Raw genomic sequence first — 24,387 nt, forward strand, 5'->3', positions numbered from 1 at the left:
CACATTTCATGCTGGTGTTGCTTCCATAGGCAGTTTGGAACTCGGGAGGTTCTGTTCTGTGAGCTTGTGTGGCCTACCAGGGCAGATATAGCATGGCAGACATTTGATGAACTGACTTGTTGGAAAGGTCCTGGAGTGGCCTAGCCAGTCTCCAGATCTCAACCCCATAGAAAATCTTTGGAGGGAGTTGAAAGTCCGTGTTGCCCAGCAACAGCCCCAAAACATCACTGCTCTAGAGGAGATCTGCATGGAGGAATGGGCCAAAATACTAGCAACAGTGTGTGAAAACCTTGTGAAGACTTACAGAAAACGTTTGACCTCTGTCATTGCCAACAAAGGGTATATAACAAAGTATTGAGATAAACGTTTGTTATTGACCAAATACTTATTTTCCACCATAACTTGCAAATAAATTAATAAAAAATCCTACAATGTGATTTTCTGGATTTTTCTTCCTAATTTTGTTTGTCATAGTTGAAGTGTACCTATGATGAAAATTACAGGCCTCTCTCATCCTTTTAAGTGGGAGAACTTGCACAATTGGTGGCTCACTAAATACTTTTTTGCCCCACTGTATATGTAAACTTCCGACTTCAACTGTACATAAGCGTACAGTGGCCCATTATCAGCAACCATCATTCCTGTGTTCCAATGGCACGTTGTGTTAGCTAATCCATGTTTATCAGCATCCCAGAGTCGCATCCCGGAGTCGCCTCTTCACTGTTGACGTTGAGACTGGTGTTTTGCAGGTACTATTTAATGAAGATGCCAGTTGGGGACTTGTGAGCCATCCGCTTCTCAAACGAGACACTCTAATGTACTTGTCCTTTTGCTCAGTTGTGCACCGGGGCCTCCCACTCCTCTTTCTATTCTGGTTAGAGCCAGTTTGCACTGTTCTGTGAAGGGAGTAGTACACAGTTGTCACGCCCTGACCATAGAGAGCCTTTTTTTATTGTCTATTTTGGTTAGGTCGGGGTGTGACTAGGGGGGTTGTTCCTATCTAGGTTGTTTTGTTTCTATGTTGGCCTGGTATGGTTCCCAATCAGAGGCAGCTGTTTATCGTTGTCTCTGATTGGGGATCATATTTAGGCAGCCATTTCCCCACTGTGTTTTGTGGGATCTTGTTTCTGTGTAGTTGCCTGTGAGCACTGCATGAGCTTCACGTGTCGTGTATTCTTTATTGTTTTTTTGTGCGTTTCACTCCAATATATGTGGAACCCAGATCAAGCTGCAATTTGGTCCGAGTATGCTTCCAACGACGATTGTGACAACGGTGTTGTACGAGATCTTCAGTTTCTTGGCAATTTCTCGCATGGAATAGCCATAATTTGTCAGAACAAGAATAGACTGACGAGTTTCAGAAGAAAGTTATTTATTTCTGGCCATGTTGAGCCTGTAATCGAACCCACAAATGCTGATGCTCCAGATACTCAACTAGTCTAAAGAATGCCAGTTTTATTGCTTCTTTAATTAGCACAACAGTGTTCAGCTGTGCTAAAATAATTGTAAAAGGGTTTTCTAATGATCAATTAGCCTTTTAAAATGATAAACTTGGATTAGCTAACACAACATACCATTGAAACACAGGAGTGATGGTTGCTGATAATGGGCCTCTGTACACTTATGTAGGTAGATATTCCATAAATAATCTGCAGTTTCCAGCTACAATATTCATTTACAACATTAACAAGGTCTACACTGTGTTTATGATCAATTTGATGGTATTTTAATCGACAAAAATGTGCTTTTCTTTCAAAAACAAGGACATTTCTAAGTGACCCCAAACTTTTGAACAGTAGTGTATGTTTCTATATACAATGCATTCAGAAAGTATTCAGACCCCTTGACTTTTTCCACATTTTGTTACGTTACATTCTTATTCTAAAATGGATTATATACAGTGCCTTGCGAAAGTATTCGGCCACCTTGAACTTTGCGACCTTTTGCCACATTTCAGGCTTCAAACATAAAGATATAAAACTGTATTTTTTTGTGAAGAATCAACAACAAGTGGGACACAATCATGAAGTGGAACGACATTTATTGGATATTTCAAACTTTTTTAACAAATCAAAAACTGAAAAATTGGGCGTGCAAAATTATTCTGTGTGCATTTCTAAAAACCTGTTTTTGCTTTGTCATTATGGGGTATTCTGTGTAGATTGATACAATGATACAAAATTAAGTCAGTCACCACAGAGTCAGGTTGTATATAATTTCAATATGGGCATATACTCACCAAACATGAAGTACAGTACTTTTATTACACAAAACAATACATGTGACAAGTATAATCACTTTTCTCATGACCTTTTCCTTAAATCTGGTAGACTCGCTTTGATCAAATACATTTTAGAAGACTTTGGAAAAGGTTCAACATCACATTACACATCTTCACTACATCATGACAAGTTAACATCAATTAAGGCACTATCATTATTTCATAATAACATACCAATATCAACCTTTTCATCATTGAAGCATTTTTACAGACACCATCACACCAACCATCACCATATCATCTACTCTGCCTTATCATACTCATTCTTTCCTCAGTTCACCTCATCCAGTTCCTTATACATCCACAACCAACATAATTAACTACAAACAAACTAGCTATTAACTACAAACAAACTAGCTACATTACATGTCACAATACTCTATACATGGACAGTGTGCATTTTCTGCTGGTGTATCCTGAGGTAGCTCCTCTCTGAAAACCTCTTCCCGCAGTGCGTACAGGCAAACGGCCTCTCTCCTGTGTGGATCTTCAGGTGTATCTTCAAGTGGTGCTGGTGGGAGAACCGTTTCTGACACTGGGGGCAGCTGTATGGTTTCTCCCCTGTGTGGACTCTCTGGTGCCTCTTCAGGCTCGACAAATAGGAGAAGCTGTCCCCGCACAAGTGGCAGCCGAATGGTTTTTCCCCTGTGTGCATCCTCTGGTGGATCTTCACCTGATTGGGGAAACTGAAGGTTTTCCCACAGAACGAACACGGGAAGCGCTTCTCTTTAGTGCTGCCACCTTTAGTGATTCCGTCTCTACTACTATCATTTGTCAATGGGCTTGTGTAGCCATTAAGTGTTGAGACACTGGCATTGTCTGAGGTCTGGTTTAACATTAGGAGAGTGTGAGGAGGACGAAGGCCAGGGAGTGTCTGTGTTGTCTCAGGGTCCATGTTCCAGTTGATAGATCCTATAGAAGGCATGCTTAAGGCAGCACCTGTTAGGGGGGTAACCTGAGGTGCCATCAGTCTGTCTGAATCACAACTATAGGAGCAGGACGGAGCATTGCTAGCCGAGTCAGTGTCTGTTCTCTCCAGCCGTATACGGACACCTCCACATCCATGGAGACCAAATCTACGCCTTGCCCTGGTCTCAGCCAGTCTGTTGTCATGGAGACTAGGTTCAGATGTTGTTTTGTGTTCAACTGTCTGTTTCTGATTAACAATGTTGTTCCCCAGCCCAGAGTTGAGGACGCTGTCCCATCCACTGACCTCCACTATGTCACCTCTGGTCCTGGCCTGCTTGGTGATGTTGTCCACTGGGCCCTTGGCTGCACCGGTCTGGGTCTGGGAATCCATGATGGCCGCCCATTTTCCTCTGTTATCCTCCAGCCAACAACCTGCAGGTTAGAAAATAGACTTCAAAAATATGTCAGAAAACTCTATACATGGAGTTTATTTGGTCAATTACCTGGTCAAGTTCATACATTATAACGTGTGTGTTTTGTATGTAAAAATAAGATGCACTGATTTAATTTTATGAATGAAGAAAAAATATTACTGTATGTAGCAGTGACATGCATTCAGGGTAGGCAGTGTCTTGTCATCTTCATTTGGGAAGTGTGTAGTGGTACAAAATGAGCAAGCAGGCCAGGGAGAAAGGCAGACTCGCTGTAGCCCTTTTTCCAGCCCTTCAAAACTCCAAACTCAATGCAAGGCATTGACATGACTTGCGCGTGCGTCTTTTCTACCTTATACTGGCAGCTAATGGACGCCAAAAGGCAGGCAGAGAGCTTCGCTGCCTTTCATGTGTCAATATGTCCCATTCATTTTCATTGCGTATTGGCACGAAAGAAGTAATGCGATAGGCAGGAGTATAGACAGAGCTCGCCTGTGGACGTCACACGTCATCTGCCACCTTTTGACGGTTACGTTCGTTTTACTGCTAGCTAAAGTAAGCTGATCAGGATGGCTAACACTTTGCATCTGAAACAGTTTCACTGGTTTTCACTGATTAATGACAGAATCATCAAACTAGGGATGATTTATTCTATAAATGTCTAGCATACTTTTACAAACCTTTTGTTTTGATGAAAAATTCCAGTTGTGACTTGATAGAAATACATCAAAATCTATCAAATGCCATTTTAAAGTGGTATAAATCAATAACTAATTTACCGTTTGTCACAGAAACATCAAACTAGGTTGGATTTATTCTATAAATGTCTAGCATACTTGATGATGATCTGACCAACTGGGTTTGTCTTGGTGTAATATAACAGTAGGTTATGAAAACTAATGTAATTCCATCCAATTATAAGTATGAAACTTTGTCTTGAAACTTTTTTCATCAGGGTTATCCTTGTGTTATTATTGATCTAATGTTGTATTATCATGACTCTGTTATTATTCTACTATGAGAGATACTAGATACTATGACAGCAATTCACTGTAATAGGTACACAAGTTGTACCTGACACAAGTGACGATTAAACTGAAATGGTGTTGTGTTACAGCCTGAATTCTAAATATTTTTTCTCACCCATCTACACACAATACCCCATAATAATAAAGTGAAAACATGTTTTTAGACATTTTAGCAAATTTATTCACACCACTGAGTCAATACATGTTAGAATCACCTTTGACAGCGATTACAGCTGGGGCGGCAGATGGCCTAGCTGTTAGAGCGTTGCAACTGAAAGGTTGCTGGATTGAATCCCCGAGCTGACAAGATAAAAATCTTTCGTTCTGCCCCTGAACAAGGCAGTTAACTGTTACTGGCCCAAAGCTCTAACCACTAACCACCACCTACCGTCTCAGCTGTAATCGCTGCCAAAGGTGATTCTAACATGTATTGACTCAGGGGTGTGAATAAATTAGCTAAAATGTCTAAAAACACGATTTTCACTTTGTCATTATGTAGATGAGGGAGAAATAATACTTTGAATTCAGGCTGTAACACAACACAATGTGGAATAAGTCAAGGACTATGAATACTTTTATAAACACTGTATGTTGGCTATATGTATTTCTCTCTTACCTTGCTCCCCCATCTTTAGTCCACTCAGCAGGTCAATGCTCTCTGGTCCGTCTTCTATCGTCTCCTCTTTGACTAGCAGCAGATCAGGCTTCCCATCCTCCATGTCTACTGACTGTAAGAGATACAGAGTGAGAGGATGTTGGATCAAGAAATCTGATGAGCACCCTGCTATGAAGCATCTTCTGATTGGGCAATGAGGGATTTCTATGAGTATTATGCAAACATGTTAGTTAATTTGATACTATGCAACCATATTAGTTGATTTGATTACTTGACACTCATTAAAATGGTTTGATAATTCAAATGCATGGTCCCACACATAAGACAAACTGAATCAACACCTGGGCCTGTATTCAGAAAAAATCTCAGAGTAGGAGTGCTGATCTAGGATCTTTCCATATGATTGTATTCATTATGATCTAAAAGGCTAAACTGATCCTAGATCAGCACTCTACTCTACACTACTCTGAGAGGCTTTGTGGATATGGGCCCTGACCTAATACCATTCAGACAGTAGTTCACAGTGGGCTCACCTCAGTGAGACTGTGTGTGGTCCTGTGCTGCTCAGCTGGTTCCTCTGTGGGTTCAGGAGGTGTAGTCTGGTTGTCTCCTATGATCATGGTCCCCTCAGGGTTCCCCAGACCCTCCTCACAGCCCTCCTCCTTCACCAGCAGCACCTCTGGACCCTCCTCCTCCTGGAAGAGACAGGTGATACAAATTACACAGACATATACTCCCTCAAGTACGTACACACACAGATAATACACTAGGGCTGGGAATTGCCAGGGATGTCACGATACGATATTGCGTTTTGATGTTCCAAACAGAGAGAACCAGAGAGAACCATGAGAAAAACAAATTGGCTCCCTGTTTAAAAAAAGATAGAGAACAAGCTATGAAGGAAACATACTGGAGTTTTGGTGCAGGTACAGCCAACCAGTGCAAAAATAATATTGTGATAGTCAAAACGATACAATATATTGCCCAAAATAATATCCCAATATGTAACTACTGATTTTTGCCCCATCACTATAATAAGCACACTTTCAACATGGAATGTTTACCCACCCCCAATACCTTTCAGTCCTATACCATTTCACCAAGTAAAATTCCTGAACATGCAAATGTACAGTCACCTCAAATTATTGGTACCCTTAATAAATATGAGCAAAAAAAATACTAAGCTAAATTACATGCTCCCAAAACTGGGAAAATTATATTATTTTATACTAATAGAATTGCTCAGAGAAAGATTTTTTTTTAACAAGGATTTTTTTCTTCTAAAATAAAATGATTCCAATACTCCAGCACCCTTGAAAACGACACTGAGCCTTTTTCCAAAATATTTTATGAGATTGGAGAACACATTGGGAGGGATATTAGATCATTCCTCCATGCATAATCTTTCCAGGTCCTTGAAATCCTTGGTCTGCGCTTATGGACTGGCCTCTTCAATTCAAAGAACAGGTTTTCATGAGGTTCAAGTCATTGCAAAATGTACATTTTGTGGTCAAATAACCATTTATTTTGTGGATTTTGATATGTGCTTGGGGTTAGTTTCAGTCTCCTGGCAGAAGCAACCAGGTTTTTAGCTAAAATTTCCTGGTAGTAAAGTTCATGATGCAGTTAAGATTCCCAGGACCAGTGGAAGCAAAATAGCCCCATAACAGTAAAGATCTTTCTTGGCAGGCTTAAGCACAACCTTCCCAAGAAGGTACCCACTATCAATCACTATGGAAAGATACCTAATAAGATAGCACTCTCGGGTGAAAGCGGAGGAGAATGATTGACGTACAGGACAGACCATGAAGGACAACCGAACAGCTAAACAATTTATCTAGGGTCTACAGATGTGTGAAGATTTGTAAAAACGAGAGGTCTGAAAACACTTTAGGCAGGGATATAGTGTACACTACCCAATAGGGATGTGCAACGCATAGGGCAACCTGGTGAGACGGAGGAGAGGCCATGGCAGGAGCCAAACTACAGTCCCCAGAATCGCCGTGCGCATGACAAAAGGGGTGGCGATCGCAACATCACTGATGCACCAGGGGAGACAGAGGACCTGTGCTGTGCTGATTGGAGATTATCAGAGTACACGATCATTAAGCCACGATCGTTCTTAAGATGGTCTGCTGCGTCAGCAAAGAAGGAATGGGACATGTTCGACCGAGACGTGGATGTGCTGGATGTGCTGGAGATGTAGGGAAGAAAATCTGAGCCATGTCAACTATCATCTGGAGCATAGGGGCTGGCAGCCTTGGAAGAAAACATCAAGACAAGAGAAAACCGACATCTAAAGAACATAACAACCCTAAGACGCGACCTGCGGAGGCTGAAGAAGGCTTTTCACCAAGCAAGGGAGGGAGCAAAACCAGCATTGAAGGACATCTGAGACAATCTGAGGGAGCGTATTAATACCTTGTGCCGAGCTGAATACCATCGCAGGGACAGAAGGAGGCGGATGAAGAAGAGGACAGACTTTACCCTTCCAGTATCTATCAAAACCCATGGGGGACAAAAGATCAGGAGAACTCAAAGCAACGAAGGAAGAGGTGGAGGAGCACCTTTGTGGAGTCCACAGTGACCTCAGGCATGAAAAGGAGCTGGAAGAGATGTCAAAACTTGTCAAACCAATGAAGCCACCATCCCCTTCGAGGTGTCCGAACCCAGCTGGCAGGAGATTACTTTCTCAAGAAGGCCAGGGGAAGATCAGCACCAAGGTCTAATGGTATTCAGTACAAGGCTGCTGAAAGTGGCATGGAGGAAAAATTATCTTGCAGAAAGCTGGCAAGTCGCTGAGGGCTGTTTCATTCCTAAAGAAGATAACTCCACAAACATCAAGCAATTCCGAACCATCTCACTCCTCAATGTGGAAGGTAAAATCTTATTTGGAATCCAGGCAAAGAGGTTGACAACATTCATGTTGGACAACTACATCGACACATCCATACAAAAGGGCAGAGTTCCAGCTGTCCGGCTGCCTTGAACACACAATCTTCATCTCAAAGATCGAGGATGCAAAGCGGAACCAAGAAGGCCTGGCAGTCCTGTGGCTGGACCTAACCAATGCCTATAGAACCATACCCCACAAGCTGGTGCAAACCCCACTCATGTACCTGCAAGATTCCAGAAGCTCCTCCAATGCTACTTCAAGATGCGCTTCACAAGTGGAGAGGCTGGAGGTAGGTATTGTGGCCGGGTGCACTCTCAATCATTTTGTTTTCTACAGCTATGAACTTCCTCGTTAAATCAGCAGAGAAGCTCAGACAGGGTGCAGTACCGGCAAGCGGCGTCCAGCAGGCACCAATCAGAGCATTCTTGGACGATCTGAAAATGAAGTCAGCTCCAGAAGGCTGATTTTGGAGGATCTGGAAGAGCTCATCAAATGGGCCAGAATGGAGTTCAAGTCTGCAGTCAAGAAGCCTAGTCCTGAAAAAGCGACAATTCAAAATCAAAATCAGAGAGGAGACCATTCCCACCATCAGAGAGAAGCCTGTGAAGAGCCTGGGAAAGTGGTACAGTGCCGATCTCAATGACAAAGATTGTGTGAAAGTGATGTTCTTTCAAGCCGACAAGTGGATGACATCTCTGGAGAAGAGCGGCCTAACAGGAAAGTTTAAGGCATAGGGCTACCAACACTGGGTACTTCCTAAACTCCTCTGGCCACTGCATGTCTATGAAGTAGCTCTTTCAACAGTGGAGGCACGAGACAGGAAAATTAACCACTTCCTCAGGAGATGGCTGGTCGTCCCAAGAATTTTCTGCTCCATCGACAGCTAGAATGAGAAAAAAATGAGGAATAGCGGTGGAATGTATTGCAGATGTTTTACGGGCTCCTGACCAATTCTGATATTTGTTGTGACTCTTTGCGCTGATATATAAAAATAAAAAAATTACATAATGTTGTCGCCATCGGATTCTTCAATTTCCTCACCCCAGACCAGGCCCTAATCCCCAACACTCGGAAAGAAAGAGACGGTGATATAGAGGCCAACGTGCAGGAACCAATAAATACTTATTTTCCACCATAATTTGCAAATAAATTCATTAAAAATCCTACAATGTGATTTTCTGGATTTTTTTCTAATTTTGTCTGTCATAGTTGAAGTGTACCTATGATGAAAATTACAGGCCTCTCTCACCTTTTTAAGTGGGAGAACTTGCACAATTGGTGGCTGACTAAATACTTTTTTGCCCCACTGTATATCTAAAGTAAAACTAGTCCTATATCGACATAACCTGAAAGGCCGCTCAGCAAGGAAGAAGCCACTGCTCCAGAAACGCCATAAAAATCCAGACTACGGGTTGCAACTGCACATGGGGACAAAGATCATACTTTTTGGAGAAATGTCCTCTGGTCTGATGAAACAAAAATAGAACTGTTTGGCCATAATGACCATTGTTATGTTTGGAGGAAAAAGGGGGAGGCTTGCAAGCCGAAGAACACCATACCAACCGTGAAGCACGGCGGGTGGCAGCATCATGTTGTAGGGGTGCTTTGCTGCAGGAAGGACTGGTGCACTTCACAAAATAGATGGCATCATGAGGTAGGAAAATTATGTGGATATATTGAAGCAACATCTCAAGACATCAGTCAAAAATGGCTTAAGGACAACAAAGTCAAGGTATTGGAGTGGCCATCACAAAGCCCTGACCTCAATCCTATAGAACATTTGTGGGCAGAACTGAAAAAGCATGTGCGAGCAAGGAGGCCTACAAACCTGACTCAGTTACACTAGCTCTGTCAGGAGGAATGGGCCAAAATTCACCCAACTTATTATTGGAAGCTTGTGGAAGGCTACCAGAAACGTGTGACCCAAGTTAAACAATTTAAAGGCAATGCTACCAAATACTTATTGAGTGTATGTAAACTTCTGACCCACTGGGAATGTGATGAAATAAAAGCTGAAATAAATAATTCTCTCTACTATTATTCTGACATTTCACATTCTTAAAAGAAAGTGGTGATCCTAACTGCCCTAAAACAGGGAATCTTTACTAGGATTAAATGTCAGGAATTGTGAAAAACTGAGTTTAAATGTATTTGGCTAAGGTGTATGTAAACTTCCGACTTCAACTGTACGTACATATCCCCAACAGAAGCCATGGATTACAGGCAACATCTACACTGAGCTAAAGGCTAGAGTTGACGCTTTCAAGGAGAGGGACACTAACCCAGATGCAAATAACAAATCCTGCTATACCATTCAAACCATCAAAAAGGCAAAGTGTCATTACAAGACTAAGATCAAATCCTACTACATCGGCTCTGACGCTGATCGGATGTGGCAGGGCTTGCAAACCATCACAAATTACAAAGGGAGACCCAGCCGTGAGCTGCCAAGTGACACGAGCCTACTAACCTACCAGACAAGTTAAATGCCTTCTATACTCGCTTTGAGGAAAGCAACACTGAACCATGCGTGAGAGTACCAGCTGTTCTAGATGACAGTGATCACGGTCTTCGTAACCAATGCGAGTAAGACCTTTAAACAGGTTACATTCCCCAGCAAGAAAAACAAAATGTTGCTCAAACAGAAGGGGGAACTAACAAAGAGTCACTGACCACAACCAAAACAAAACTGTTGGGATTTTAGGAGGGGTTCACAAAATTTTCCCAAGAAGAGGCAAACAAAACAAAAACCCACACCAAACTTAAAGACAGGAAGCAAAGCAAAAAGTGGAGCAAAACAGGGAAGATCAGATAAAGGATTGTTTATCTACAAATCAAATAGGGAGAGCCAACTAAAGGTGTTAACTTTCCATGTCTCTCAAGACAACTTGAGCACTGGACCAGCCACTCTTAAATATTACCTGGGACAGCACAGGTAAAACACCTTACGACTAACGAGATGAACAAGCCAGCACAGGTGGAATACATACTAACGAGGAGACACCAATCAGTGCGAAAGTGCTAACGCCCAACCTCAAAATATAAATGGAAAAACCAAAGCCTGTCACAAGGTTAACATTCACAGGGCCGCAGGGCAGATGACCCGCTGGCAAGTGTCTTCACTGACATTTTCAACCTCTTCCTGACCCCAGTCTAACACCTACAAGCAGAACACCATAGTCCCTGTGCCCAAGAACGCCAAGAAAACCTGTCTAAATTAGCACTCACTTCTGTAGCCATAAAATGTTTTGAAAGACTGGTCATGGCTCACATCAACACAATCATACCAGACATCCTTGACTCACTCCAATTCGCCTACCTCCACAATAGATCCACAGATGATGCAATCTCTATTGCACTCCACATTGCCCTTTCCCACTTGGACAAAAGGAAGACCTACGTAAGACTGCCATTTATTGACTATAGTTCAGCGTTCAACATCAGGTGGTGAGAATAGGCAACAACATATCCGCCACTCTGACCCTCAACACAGGGGCCCCTCAGGGGTGCGTGCTTAGTACGCTCCTGTACTCCCTGTTCATCCTCCCTGTTTTTTTATTTTCTTTTGTGTTATTGACTGTACGTTTGTTTATGTGTAACTCTATGTTGTTGTTTTTGTCACACTGCTTTGCTTTATCTTGGCCAGTGTCATGACGTTGGCCTGGGGGATAGGTTTATGACAGTCATAAATACCTCTTCCCCCCTTTTTCCTCTCTCTACTCTACTGAGGTTACATTTGCAAAACCCTTGGTTAACATAGAGATTCTGGGAACATCAGAAGGTGGGGGGAAATGAACTATATTCTGGTAATCCGAACAATTGAACAGATGCGGTGGTACTTAATGAATATGATGTCAGTTCGGTTGTCATCTGAGACATTCTCATCAATGATAAGATGACATAAACTCGACAGTGGAAAGTCTACACATCAGAGTTATCGGATTCACATGGAATTCTTGTTCAATATAAATGTTTGAATATGAAATTATTTGTGATGGGATGAAATGTGATTTTATCTTCTAAGATGTGAGATTTGGGTTTTCATAAAATAGGGCTCTGCTCAATCAGTGGCCCGCCCCTGTGAAGGGACATGGGCTATAAAACTTTTCAAACACGCCCTCCTCTCCCTTCCTATATAAGCCCTTGACGACAATATAACTTCCTGTTCCGAGGATGTAGGACGACGGTCCGATGTCAGAATGGTTCAGATAATAACTACAGAATGAAGCCAACATCAGCGTGAGCTTTGGTTGCGAATGGTATGAACTTTGAACTCTTATTCACTACAGAGGTGATACCTCCTAGCCATTGAGTTAGCAACAGCAACTGCAAATGCAGGTTAGGAAGGAACAGACAGAGTATCCGGTCCACCCACACAACAATGTTACTACAATGTATCCAATTGACAACCAGAGACATTCTTCAAAGGACTCGGTTGGGCAACACAGCCTTCCATCTACCACCAACCTACCGAAGCGCAGCTCAGAGTAAATATTTATTGCATTTTCCTTTTCCAAATGGGCGGAAATTTAGAATGCACAAGATACTGTATTTACAATAGCACAGCTTCGGCCTTTGTTCCTCAGTCTTCCCGCTCCTTCACTCAAACCCAGCCCCTTTTCTTTTGTGTAACAAGCTGTCATATCTGTTCCGCCCGCTAGGGACGTTTTCCTTTATGACGTAATTCGTAATCAATATAACTGATTTAATTATGTGTATGTGTAATTCTGTGTGATTAGTTAGGTATATAGTAAATAAATAATTAAACCCAATTTTGTATTGCTGATTCAAATTGTTAGCCAGGGTTCGTGCAGATAACCAAGAATTTATAACTTTCAGATGAGACTGAATTAAGATGACGATTGATATTGACTGCTATTGATGTAAAATATTACTAGGTCGTTAAGAGTTTATTCGGAAGATAACAGCTCTATACATATTATGTTGTGATGCCCGACTCTCTAGTTAATTACATTTACATGATTAGCTCAATCAGGTGATATTAATTACGGATAAATTATTTTATAGAATAGCATGTCATATCACTTAATCCGGCATAGCCAAAGACACGACACCAGGTTGCAGTTGTAAATGAGAACTTGTTCTCAACTGGCCTACCTGGTTAAATAAAGGTGAAATAAAAAATAAATAAAAAACCCACGACTGCGTGGCCAACCACGACTCCAAACACCATCATTAAGTTACCGATGACATGACGTGGTAGGCCTGATCACCGACGATGATCAGACAGCATAAAAGGAATTCAGAGACCTGCCAGTCTGGTGCCAGGAAAACAACCTCTTCCTCAACGTCAGCAAGACAAAGGAGCTGATCGTAGACTACAGGAAACGGAGGGCCGAGCACGCCCCCATTCACATCGGCGGGGCTGTAGTGGAGCGGGTCAAGACCTGCAAGTTCCTCTGTGTCCACATCACTAAGGATCTATCATGGTCAAAACACACTAACACAGTCATGAAGAAGGCACGACACCGCCTCTTCCCCTCAGGAGGCTGAAAAGGTTTGGCATGGGTCCTCAGATCCTCAAAAGGTTCTACAGCTGCACCATGGAGAGCATCTTGACTGGCTGCATCACAGCTTGGTACGGCAACTGCATGGCATCTGATCGCAAGGCGCTACAGAAGGTATTGCGTACGGCCCAGTACATCACTGGGGCCGAGCTCCCTGCCAACCAGGACCTCAATAACAGGCTGTGTCAGAGGAAGGCCATACATTTTTTTAAAGTCTTCCAGCCACCAAAGTCGTAGACTGTTCTCTCTGCTACTGCACAGCAAGCGGTACCAATGCACCAAGTCTGAAAACAACAGGACCCTGAACAGCTTCTACCCCCAAGCAATAAGACTGCTAAATATTTAGTCCAGGTAGCTATTTGTTTAACCATTTAACTATCTGCATTGACCCTTTTTACACTAACTTTTTTGACTCATCACATACACCTCCGTTACGGCTTACTGTCTGTCACTTTATTCCTAGTTATGTACATATCTACCTTAATTACCTTGTACCCCTGCACATCGACTCGGTACTGGTACCACTTGTATATAGCCAAGTTATTGTTACTCATTGTGAATCTATTATTACTTTAATTATTATGCATTTTATTTTTATATTACTTCTCAATTTTCTTTCTCTCTGCATTGTTGGCAAGGGCCCGTATGTAAACATTTCACTATTAGTCCACACCTGTTGTTTACAAAGCATGTGACAAATACATTTGATTTTATTTGAGAGGTCAGAACGGAGGTGAGAGATTGAGGTCAGATCGGGTCACAAGTGGTCAGCCAGCAGAGCGCTCATACAGGCGGAGCAACGGCAACAACAGACTGACATTGTTGGGTCGGTAAACCAAGGCAGACTGGGTCTGGTATGCAGAACCAGGTCAAGCTGGAAGAAAGCAGAGTGCTGAGGCATGGTGCAGAGGGAGATCACAATGGCTGAGGAAGAAAGCAGGCATGTCAGAGCTGTAGCCATGAAAAAATAGGGCAGCTGGACACGTCGAGAGAGTATGCGAGACAGGGCATTCACCTGGCAACACTTCTAGAAAATGAAAGGACAGCAGATTAAGTTTCTGGCTTGCTCTGTGTACAATGTTTTGCCCACACCAAAAATCTCCACATGTGGAGCCCAGCTGCACAATATGTGGATGACAAGCCTATCTCAAGTATGTGCTCTCCTACTGCAAAGCAGGTCTGACCAATGGTTATCGTTCTCTAGTCTAGAGGCACCAAGCAGGTGGTCCTCATTTTGCTCGGCTACAGGGGCTTCGCAGGCCAATCACTCTGGAGAGCCCTGAGGCTACTAAGCAATGAAGGAGTGGCAAGGAAGAAGCTAGTGGCTGACGTAAGCAAGCAGGCAGAAGTGAACATCCTGTTGGATCTGCCTGAAGTGGAATGAGCGGTGTCAGCGCCAAGGAGGCAGTAAGGAGGCAGGGCAGAGATGAGTGGTGGATCGATGGGGTAGTTCCAGGATGCCAGTTCTGCCGTCAAGCCCCACTAAGGTGTCGCGGCATATAGTGTAGTCTGTAGTTTAGACTGTTTATAGTGTACTCTGTAGTTTTCTTTGCCTGGTATGTACATACTGTATGTGGGTTGAGTAAATTCTGTGTCGATACAGTGCCTTCAGAAAGTATTCACACCACTTAACTTAAAAAATATATATAAATTGTGCTACAGCCTGAATTTAAAATGTATTAAATGTATATGTATTTGTCACTGACCTACACACAATACCCCATAATGTCAAACTGGAAATATGTTTTTTTAAAAACAATTTTTACAAATGAATTCAAAATGAAAAGCTGAAATGTCTTTTCTCAATAATTATTCAACTCCTTCGTTATGGCAAGCCTAAATAAGTTCAGGAGTCACATAATAGTGTTTAACATGATTTTTGAAGAATTTTGAAAAGAAAAATGGGCAAATGTTGCACAATCCAGGTTTGGAAAACTCTTAGAGACTTACTCAGAAAGACTCACAACTGTGATTAGTGCCAAAGGTGCTGCATTGACTTGTGTTGACTTAGGGCTGTGAAAACTTATGTAAATTGTGGCAGCACAATGTATTTCATGTATTTTCAAACACCATAATATAAATCAATTGAATTTATCTAAAATATCAGAAATAAATCGTAAATGATAAAAGCCAGTGAAATGATTTGAGCACAGAAGTAAGCCCCAACAAGCTTCACATGTGCATTGAGAGTGAGAGTGGGTAAGACCTTAACTACATAAAGGAATATTAGACTGAATATAGCCATAATATAGACAACGACAAAGGAGAATAGAATTAGAAAAATTTGAAAAATACATCCAGTGTGTGGATGGCAACAGTGCATTTGGAAAGTATTCAGACCCCTTGACTTTTTCCACGTCGTTACATTGCAGCCATATTCTAAAATTGATTAAACCAGTTTTTTTCTTCATCACTCTACACACAATACCCCATAATGACAAAGCAAAAATGGTTTCTCCCATTCTTCTCTGCAAATCCTCTCGAGCTCTGTCAGGTTGGATGGGGATCGTCGCTGCACAGCTATTTTTGGGTCTTTCTAGAAATGTTCTATCGGATTCAAGTCCGGGCTCTGGCTGGGCCACTAAAGGACATTCAGAATCTTGTCCCGAAGCCACTCCGACATTGTCTTGGCTGTCTGCTTAGGGTCGTTGTCCTGTTGGAAGGTGAACCAGTCTGAGGTCCTGAGTGCTCTGGAGCAGGTTTTCATGAAGGATCTCTCTGTACTTTGCTTTGTTCATCTTTCCCTTGATTCTGACTAGGGTCCCAGTCCCTGCTGATGAAAAACATCCCCACATCATGATGCTGCCACCACCATGCATCACCGTAGGGATGGTGCCAGATTTCCTCCAGATGTGATGCTTGGCATTCAGGCCAAAAAGGTTTGTGATAGGCCTTCAATTAAATTGTTATAGCCTACAGTTAACAATAACAGGAAAAAATACATTCAATCACCAAAATAAAATGAAGAGATAGTAAAATGTCACGATGAAACTTAATTGACTACCGTCTGTAAGCTGTTAGTGTCTTAATGACCGTTCCACAGGTGAATGTTCATTAATTGTTTATGGTTCATTGAACATGCATGGGAAACAGTGTTTAAACTCTTTACAGTGAAGATCTGTGAAGTTATTTGTATTTTTACGAATTATCTCTGAAAGACAGGGTCCTGAAAAAGGGACATTTCTTTTTTTGCTGAGTTTATATTTGGCAAATAAAAGTGATTCTGATTCGGAGTGTCTTGGAGGAAGAAGGAGAAACGTTTGCGGTGCCATCCGGCTCACAGAAGGATGCCGGCTCACAGCAATGACCCCATCATATTTTAGATAGTTAGAGAATTACTTAGTTGTTGTTAAAACCATCATGGTGGACATAAATATGATGTTGTGGGTAAAAACAAGTCAGCTATGACTTATGGCAAAAGCCATCATCAGACAAACCTGACTAAACTATTTTGATGTGTACAGCAGGTGTTTGTTAGTGTGTTGGTATGTGTAGGTATATTTAGTAGGCCTTAAGAGTATATTGGTTATAAATCGCTGTCGGTGTATAGAGAATAGTGTAAGATCAGACGTAATATATACTAAAGAGAGTCTCAATGAAAGTCTTAGAATTAAAAGTCCCATTTTGTGTTTATTATTTAAACAAACAAGTTTTAAATACACCATATGATAAACACACAGACACCTCTCAATCGGCATGATAATGTGATAAACTGCATTCATTTTCTCATTAAAAATGTCTTGGGAAAGTAGTTAAATTGAAGTAATGAAATAGGCATTTGTGAACTTCATATTGCCTACAGAGTAAAACACAATATGTAAGACTTTTTAGGCTTCTATATGCCTTATAAATCACACAATGCCTGGAAGCAATATTCTACGCAGGAATATTCAACACTGAAATCTGTTACTCTCCTTATTCCAAATGCATCTGTGGATATTTTTATGCTGACAATGAACATGTATATTTCTCTTTAATGCAGGGTTTGATCTAAACATCAGAACCTATCGAGTGGAATGATTACTTTCTATGTTAGAGTGGAATGTTTTTTCTGCTGGTGTATCCTGAGGTATCTCCTCTCTGAATGGCCTCTCTCCCGTGTGGACATTGAGGTGCATCTTCAGATGGTGTTGGTGGGAGAACCTCTTCTCACACTGGGGGCAGCTGTAGGGTTTCTCCCCTGTGTGGACCCTCTGGTGCCTCTTCAGGTGGCCAGCCTGAGCAAAGCGCATTTGACACTGGGTACAGCTGAATGGTTTCTCCCCTGTGTGGACCCTTTGGTGCCTCTTCAGGTTGCCGGACTGTGCAAAGCGCATATGACACTGGGTACAGCTGAAAGATTTCACACCTGTGTGAACACTCTTGTTGATCACCCCCTTCTGGGGGCAGCTGAAGCCTTTATTAGAGAACATGCAGAGGAACCGTTTCTCTTTAGTATTGCCTGATGTGTCTCCCCCTTCCTGAGCCTGGGCTCTAGCCCTGTCGTTTGAGTTCAATACCTGATCGAAAAGGACACTGCTGTGTGAATCGGAAGGCCCCATCGACGTGGACACTGGGTTGCGATTCCTGACCGCCTGTAAAGGGGAGTGGGTCATGACATTTGGATTTGTCTCTAAGCTTTCCCTGTAATCTAAGAAATATCTTCCTTGCGAGTGTCCTTCTACTAAGTGAGTCTCGTCTACATTCCATGTCAGAGGAGCATCGCCCTCCACTTTCACAGTTACCTCATCTATAACCTCCCCTTGCTTATCGAGGCAACCTTCAGAGTATACACTACTACTGTACCGGTTCCAGGCCCCTCTAGATAGATCAGCCTGTCTCTCTAAACCCATCTCTGGAGTGTAAGAAGAAGACGAATCATTGCCAGTCTCTAATGTGTCATCTGAGTCCCAATAGGAATGAACCTTCCTCAAACTCGGGTTACCATAAAGTAAATACTCTGAGTCGTGAGGAGGAGGACAGCCCAGCATTTCCTGCCCCAGTGTCTCTGGGTCTGACCTGTTGTCAGATCCTGTGTGTAAGAGCCTTTGTGTTACAGTTAAAGTCTCCAACTTGAGGACGGCGTTCAGCGTTCCACTGACCTCCGTGATGCTGCGTTCAGTCCTGGTCTGGGGCACTGCAGCGGTGGCGAGGTCTTCCGTGACTACAGGGTGCGCCACTCCAGCCACTGCTCCAGACTGGATGTCTCTGCTGTGCTGTGGGTCCTCCTCTCCTTCAGACCTCTCCAGCTTGACCCCAGGACCTGCAGCTTCTGCAGACTAAAACAAGAAGAGAGGTGGTTATTACCGGTACATGAGTTGAATTGGATAACAATGCCGTAGGGAAGTCTCACAAGCTCCCCTATGGCAGATAAATAAGGATGTAAATGTAAGCCAATTAAAAGCTGAAGGGAGCCTTTCTGAAATAAAATGGGCCACAGCTGATGTACTGTCATTTTTAATGTTTTACTGTGACACAAACCTCTATCACAATAACGTCCTGGGTTGAGGTTCCATTTTCTTCACCTATAGCTATGGGTTGGTCATCTCTCCATGTATTGTGTCCCACTGGCTTCACAAAGCTCCTGTGGCCTCCAGCGAGATGTCCTTCACCTAAGAGAGTGATTGAGGGAAAGGGGATGGTTAAGTTATATTGTACAATGTCTACAATTGGCAAGGATGTAAGCTAACACTTCTCATAACTTCTTGATATACTATTTATTGTTCCATTCCATGCATCACATTGTTTTAATTGAGTATGAAAATAGGAAATTCAGTAAATCAAGAATTTGGATAGAATATGATATTGTTTCTTTGTGCAAGAAGTTGTTCTTAACTGACCTGCCTGGTAAAGTAAAGGTAAAATAAATTGTGCAAGATAGCTCAGAAATCAGGGGAAGTATTGTTGCATACTGTAGCTACCCTGGATTTATAAGCGTGGATAGACTGCCACTTGAGCATGCTTTTGGGGCACAGTCGATTTCCGCAGGGCTACAGGCCAGAAGGTTGATGGTTCGCGCCGCACTCCCTGCCTGTTTCATTACACTGGTGTCAGAAGTGATACGAGTCGGACATCGCATCCACAACAGTGCGTGTATGAGCATGTGCACCACTACTCCTCTTGCCTACAGTACCAGTCAAAAGTTTGGACACACCTACTCATTCAAGGGTTTTTCTTTATTTTTACTATTTTCTACATTGTAGAATAATAGTGAAGACATCAAAACTATGAAATAACACATGGAATCATGTAGTAACCAAAAGAAGTGTTATAAAATATATTTTGATTTGTTTATTTGAGATTCTTCAAAGTAGCCACCCTTTGCCTTGATGACATCTTCGCACACTCTTGGCATTCTCTCAACCAGCTTCATGAGGTAGTCACCTGGAATGCATTTCAATTAACAGGTGTGCCTTCTTAAAAGTTAATTTGTGAAATGTATTTTCTTCTTAATGCATTTGAGCCAATCAGTTGTGTTGTGTCAAGGTAGGAGTGGTATACAGAATATAGCCCTACTTGGTAAAGGAAACAACAGTCCACCATTACTTGGTCCACCAAGACATGAAGTCCACCAAGACAAGAATGTCAGTCAATCTGGAATATTTCAAGAACTTTTAAAGTTTCTTCAAGTGCAGTTGCAAAAACCATCAAATGCTATGATGAAACTGGCTCTCATGAGGACCGCCTCTGCTGCTGAGGATAAGTTAAGTTACCAGCCTCAGAAATTGCAGCCCAAATAAATGCTTCACAGAGTTCCAAGTAACAGACACATCTCAACATCAGCGGTTCAGAAGAGACTTTGTGAATCAGGCCTTCATGGTCGAATTGCTGCAAAGAAACCACTTCTAAAGGATACCAATAATAAGAAGAGACTTGCTTGGACCAAGAAACACAAGCAATGGACATTAGACCAGTGGTAATCTGTCCTTTGGTCTGATGAGTCCAAATTTGAGATTTTCAGGTCCAAACGACATGTCTTTGTGATGCAGAGTAGGTGAACGGATATCTCCGCATGTGTGGTTCCCACTGTGAAGCATGGACGAGGTGGTGTGATGGTGTGGGGCACTTTGCTGGTGCCACTGTCCATGATTTATTTAGAATTCAAGGCACACTTAACCAGCATGGCTACCACAGCATTCTGCAGCGATACGCCATCCCACCTTGTCTCATTGCACACTAGCGACTCCTGTGGCAGGCCGGGCGCAGTGCACGCTGACCAGGTCGCCAGGTGTAAGGTGTTTCCTCCGAGACATTGGTGCGGCTGGCTTCCAGCTTGGATGTGCATTGTGTCAAGAAGCAGTGTGGCTTGGTTGTGTTTCAGAGGATGCATGGCTCTCGACCTTTGCCTCTCCCGAGTCCGTACAGGAGTTGCAGCCATGAGACAAGACTGTAACTGCTACCAATTGGATACCAGGAAAAGGGGGTAAAAAAAGGTATGGCTGAGTCCAGTCAGTCAATTTGTGCAGTCTATGTTCAAATGTAACTAAAAGTAATTTATCAAGAGAGGGTCATAAACAATAACTAGCAAGACAGGGGAGTTGTGTGGCGGACCCTGGTTTAAAGTAGCGGATATCTACTCTGCCACTGCCACTTGAGCATGTATCGATTTCCGTGGGGCAATGGACCTGAATGTTAAGGGTTAGAGCTGCACTCCCTGCCTGTTTCTTTACAAAACTATCCAAAAACTGACCAATACCCAATTCTGAGTAACACATGTGCAGAGGCGACACTCCCCTCAGCCGAATGTTAAATGTACCTCTTGCAATTCCTCTGTATCGGTCGAGGATCTTGACACTATTGGGACGACTGGCGAGGACGCGCTCTCTAATTGTCCTTTCTGCGCGCTCCCGTGCCACCTTCAGTTCCAGGAGCTGTAGTTTCCTCCGCAATCCCCTGTTTTCTTTCTGGCTTTGAGTTATTTCCAATCGAAACACTGCATAGTCGTCGTCTACGAGTTTACAGATCTCTGCCACGGCTGCATTTGCTAGCATCTCCATGACGGAGGCTATTTGAGTGTGAAAAACCATACAGTCCGCCATTGTTGTTAGCAGGCAGCTAGCTAGATATCTATCAACCAAGTTCCGTCTCCAACGCGAATTAAAGACTACCTGAGGCAAGTGTGTGCTGCTACTGTCATATTTTGAGTTCCACGGTGTCAATAAACGTCTAAATAACAAAAACGCTAACGTGGAATTTGTTCTTGGTTACTGCACATCCGTTCACTAAGCCTGGTTACGTTAGCTTAACTTCGCACTAAAGAGAAGGCATCTTATTGGTTGGCGTCATAGCTAAAATGCTGTGGTGAAATGGAATAGGAATGCGCGCTGTTTGTTGAATTACGGTACTAACTATTCTATTCATGATCTTCCAAGCTCAACCCAGACTTCTTTAGAACAGTGTGTCAGCAAGAATAGAGTAGAAAATATAATTACTTTATTTAATCCTCCGTAAGGTAAATATTAAACTGTCATTGTTCTAGCCTAGGTTTACTGTCTCTAAAAACAGGTAATCAGACAAGGATGTTTCAAATAAAAAGTTGTAAAAAGTGATTAATGTGTTAATTATCCTCTTACCAAGACACTTCACATGATATGTAGAGCCCTATAAAATCGGACGGAATCACATAATCTATACATTAAAACGTAATTCAACGATATTTAAAATATGAATCATAAGACATAAAGAATGCATGTGATTCGTATTTTCCTACAACTTCCTGAAACATGAACGCCCGTGTGTGTGTGCCTGTGTTTACACTTTGTGTAGCGGTTAGCGAGGATGCTAATGATAACCTTCTTCTGATAGAGATGGAAAGCCTTTCCCAAAAAACTAATTTAAATGTTAACTACAATGTAGCCTATGACGACCTGGCTTGATTATTTGCATCAATCCAGTGGCCATTTGTTTAGCAAACTATGCAATCACATGAGCGCTACAGAAACATCACGACCAAAAGATAGTCTCTTGCTGGTGCACATTTGCATTAAAGGGTAACTACACAAACTAAATATCTTCTATTTTTCCCAGACCTCAGGTGGACTTATCAAATGTTGTTTTTCTATTTAAAAAAAAAAGTGATTTCGAGAGAGAACCTGCAAAAAAGGAAACCTGGAAAAACGGTTTTATAGGATTAAGTATGTCAGCTACAGAATGGTTCCCAGATAGCCCCTGTGCACAGCTCAAGCCACACTGCTCCTATTTCGCCCATTGTGGACACTCCTATGTCTGATAAGGTTAGTCAAGAAGGTGAAGCTCATAGTTTGCACTTGAAGAGCCTCTCCTTGTTGTGAACGGTCTGGTGTTCTTTCAAATATTTTGCCCTAACGAACCACTTCAACACGTGCAGCAGGTGTACGGCTTGTCTGTGTCTGTCCTAATCCTCAGCCTCCCACGTCGTGACCCAATGACACCAGAGGAGGTAGAAGCAGGAGCCACCACCCTCTCAGGTGGTTAGTCTTTGAGCTCCCTCCTTGAACTCTTGCCATTGCTTGGGTGTTGTTGGGATTGTGTGCTGTGTTATAGGCTAGGCACCTGGTGTTGAACGCCCATCCTGACTGGCAAGCTGGCGAGCATGGAAACAACTAAGTCAATAATTATTATGCAGAGTTAGGGGTTCAGCCAAACTCTTTCTTTTGCAAAGGTAGCAACAGCCAAAATAGTCAGTATGCTAGCTCCAAAGCCACAGGCCTGGATAACATTCCTGCAAGGTTTCTTAGAGATTCTGTTGAGCAAATTGGCCCTTGTATTAGGCATATCGTTAATCTCTCTCTTGAACAAGGCATCTTTCCCAGGGATATGAAACAAGCTAAAGGTATACCTCTGTATAAGAAGGGGATAAAGTCTGAACCTGGGAATTATTTGGCCTGTATCTATCCCCAGTGTAACATCAAAGATCCTGGAGAGAGTTGTACATGAGCAAATGTATGAATATGTCAACATAGTCTAATGTATGATTTTCAGTCAGGTTTTAGAAAAACATACTCCACCGATTCATGTCTACTTTACTTGACTGACTTCATCAGGAAAGAGATTGAAGGAAATCTCTGTGGAATGGTACTGCTTGACCTACAAAAGGCTTTTGACACAGTAATCTCGAAATGGAGGCACTGGGGTAATGCAGCATCCCGCTAGGCTGGGTAAAGTCCTATTTATCAGGTAGGGAGCAAGTAGTAGAGGTTAATGGTACACTGTCTCAGGCAAAACGAATGAGTTGTGGCCTTCCGCAGGGGAGCGTGCTTGGGCCTCTACTGTTTTTAGTGTATATTAACGTTATGAAAGATAATTTTCCTTTATGCAAATGACTTCTGGAGTCTCACAAAAGTACAACTATATTGGAGAGCATACTAACAATAGCAAATGGCTTGGAGATAATAAGCTCCCTCTGCACTTAGGGAAAACTGAGGCAATTATTTTTGGATCCAGACCTAAATTGAGTAGGTTTTCTGAAAGCAGAGTGGAGTTAGGGGGTGACTACTAAAACCTCTGTTAGCTACCTGGGATGCATTCTAGATGGAAGTTTGGGAGGTGAGAGGGTGGCCAATAAAGTGCTAGGGAAGGTAAATGCCAGGACTAAGTTTTTGGCTAGAAAGTCCAAGCTGCTTGATAAGGACTCCATGTAAGTGCTAGCCACTGCCCTCATTCAATGCCATTTTGACTACGCTAGTACTTCCTGGTTTGGGGGCTCATCTACACTTACGAAGGGGAAGCTCCAGATAGTCC

At 42.5% G+C, this 24,387-nt stretch overlaps 1 protein-coding gene across 1 annotated transcript in view; it reads right to left on the reverse strand.

Annotated features, from left to right (window-relative positions):
- Window positions 1–2,251: 2,251 nt before the first annotated feature.
- LOC110498503 (uncharacterized) overlaps window positions 2,252–24,387 on the reverse strand; it is a 30,349-nt gene continuing 8,213 nt past the window's right edge. The window contains exons 9-13 of the mRNA XM_090209683.1: window positions 21,425–21,871; window positions 19,150–19,280; window positions 17,700–18,947; window positions 5,266–5,371; window positions 2,252–3,622 (exon numbers count right to left, since the gene is read on the reverse strand). Of these exons, the coding sequence (XP_090065809.1) occupies window positions 2,661–3,622; window positions 5,266–5,371; window positions 17,700–18,947; window positions 19,150–19,280; window positions 21,425–21,871 (2,894 nt within the window). The 3' untranslated portion in view covers window positions 2,252–2,660. The remainder of the gene's footprint in view (window positions 3,623–5,265; window positions 5,372–17,699; window positions 18,948–19,149; window positions 19,281–21,424; window positions 21,872–24,387) is intronic.

The sequence above is a fragment of the Oncorhynchus mykiss genome, chromosome 19 (genome assembly GCF_057628025.1).
Source record: "Oncorhynchus mykiss isolate SJ-2025 chromosome 19, ASM5762802v1, whole genome shotgun sequence".
NCBI lineage: Eukaryota > Metazoa > Chordata > Actinopteri > Salmoniformes > Salmonidae > Oncorhynchus > Oncorhynchus mykiss.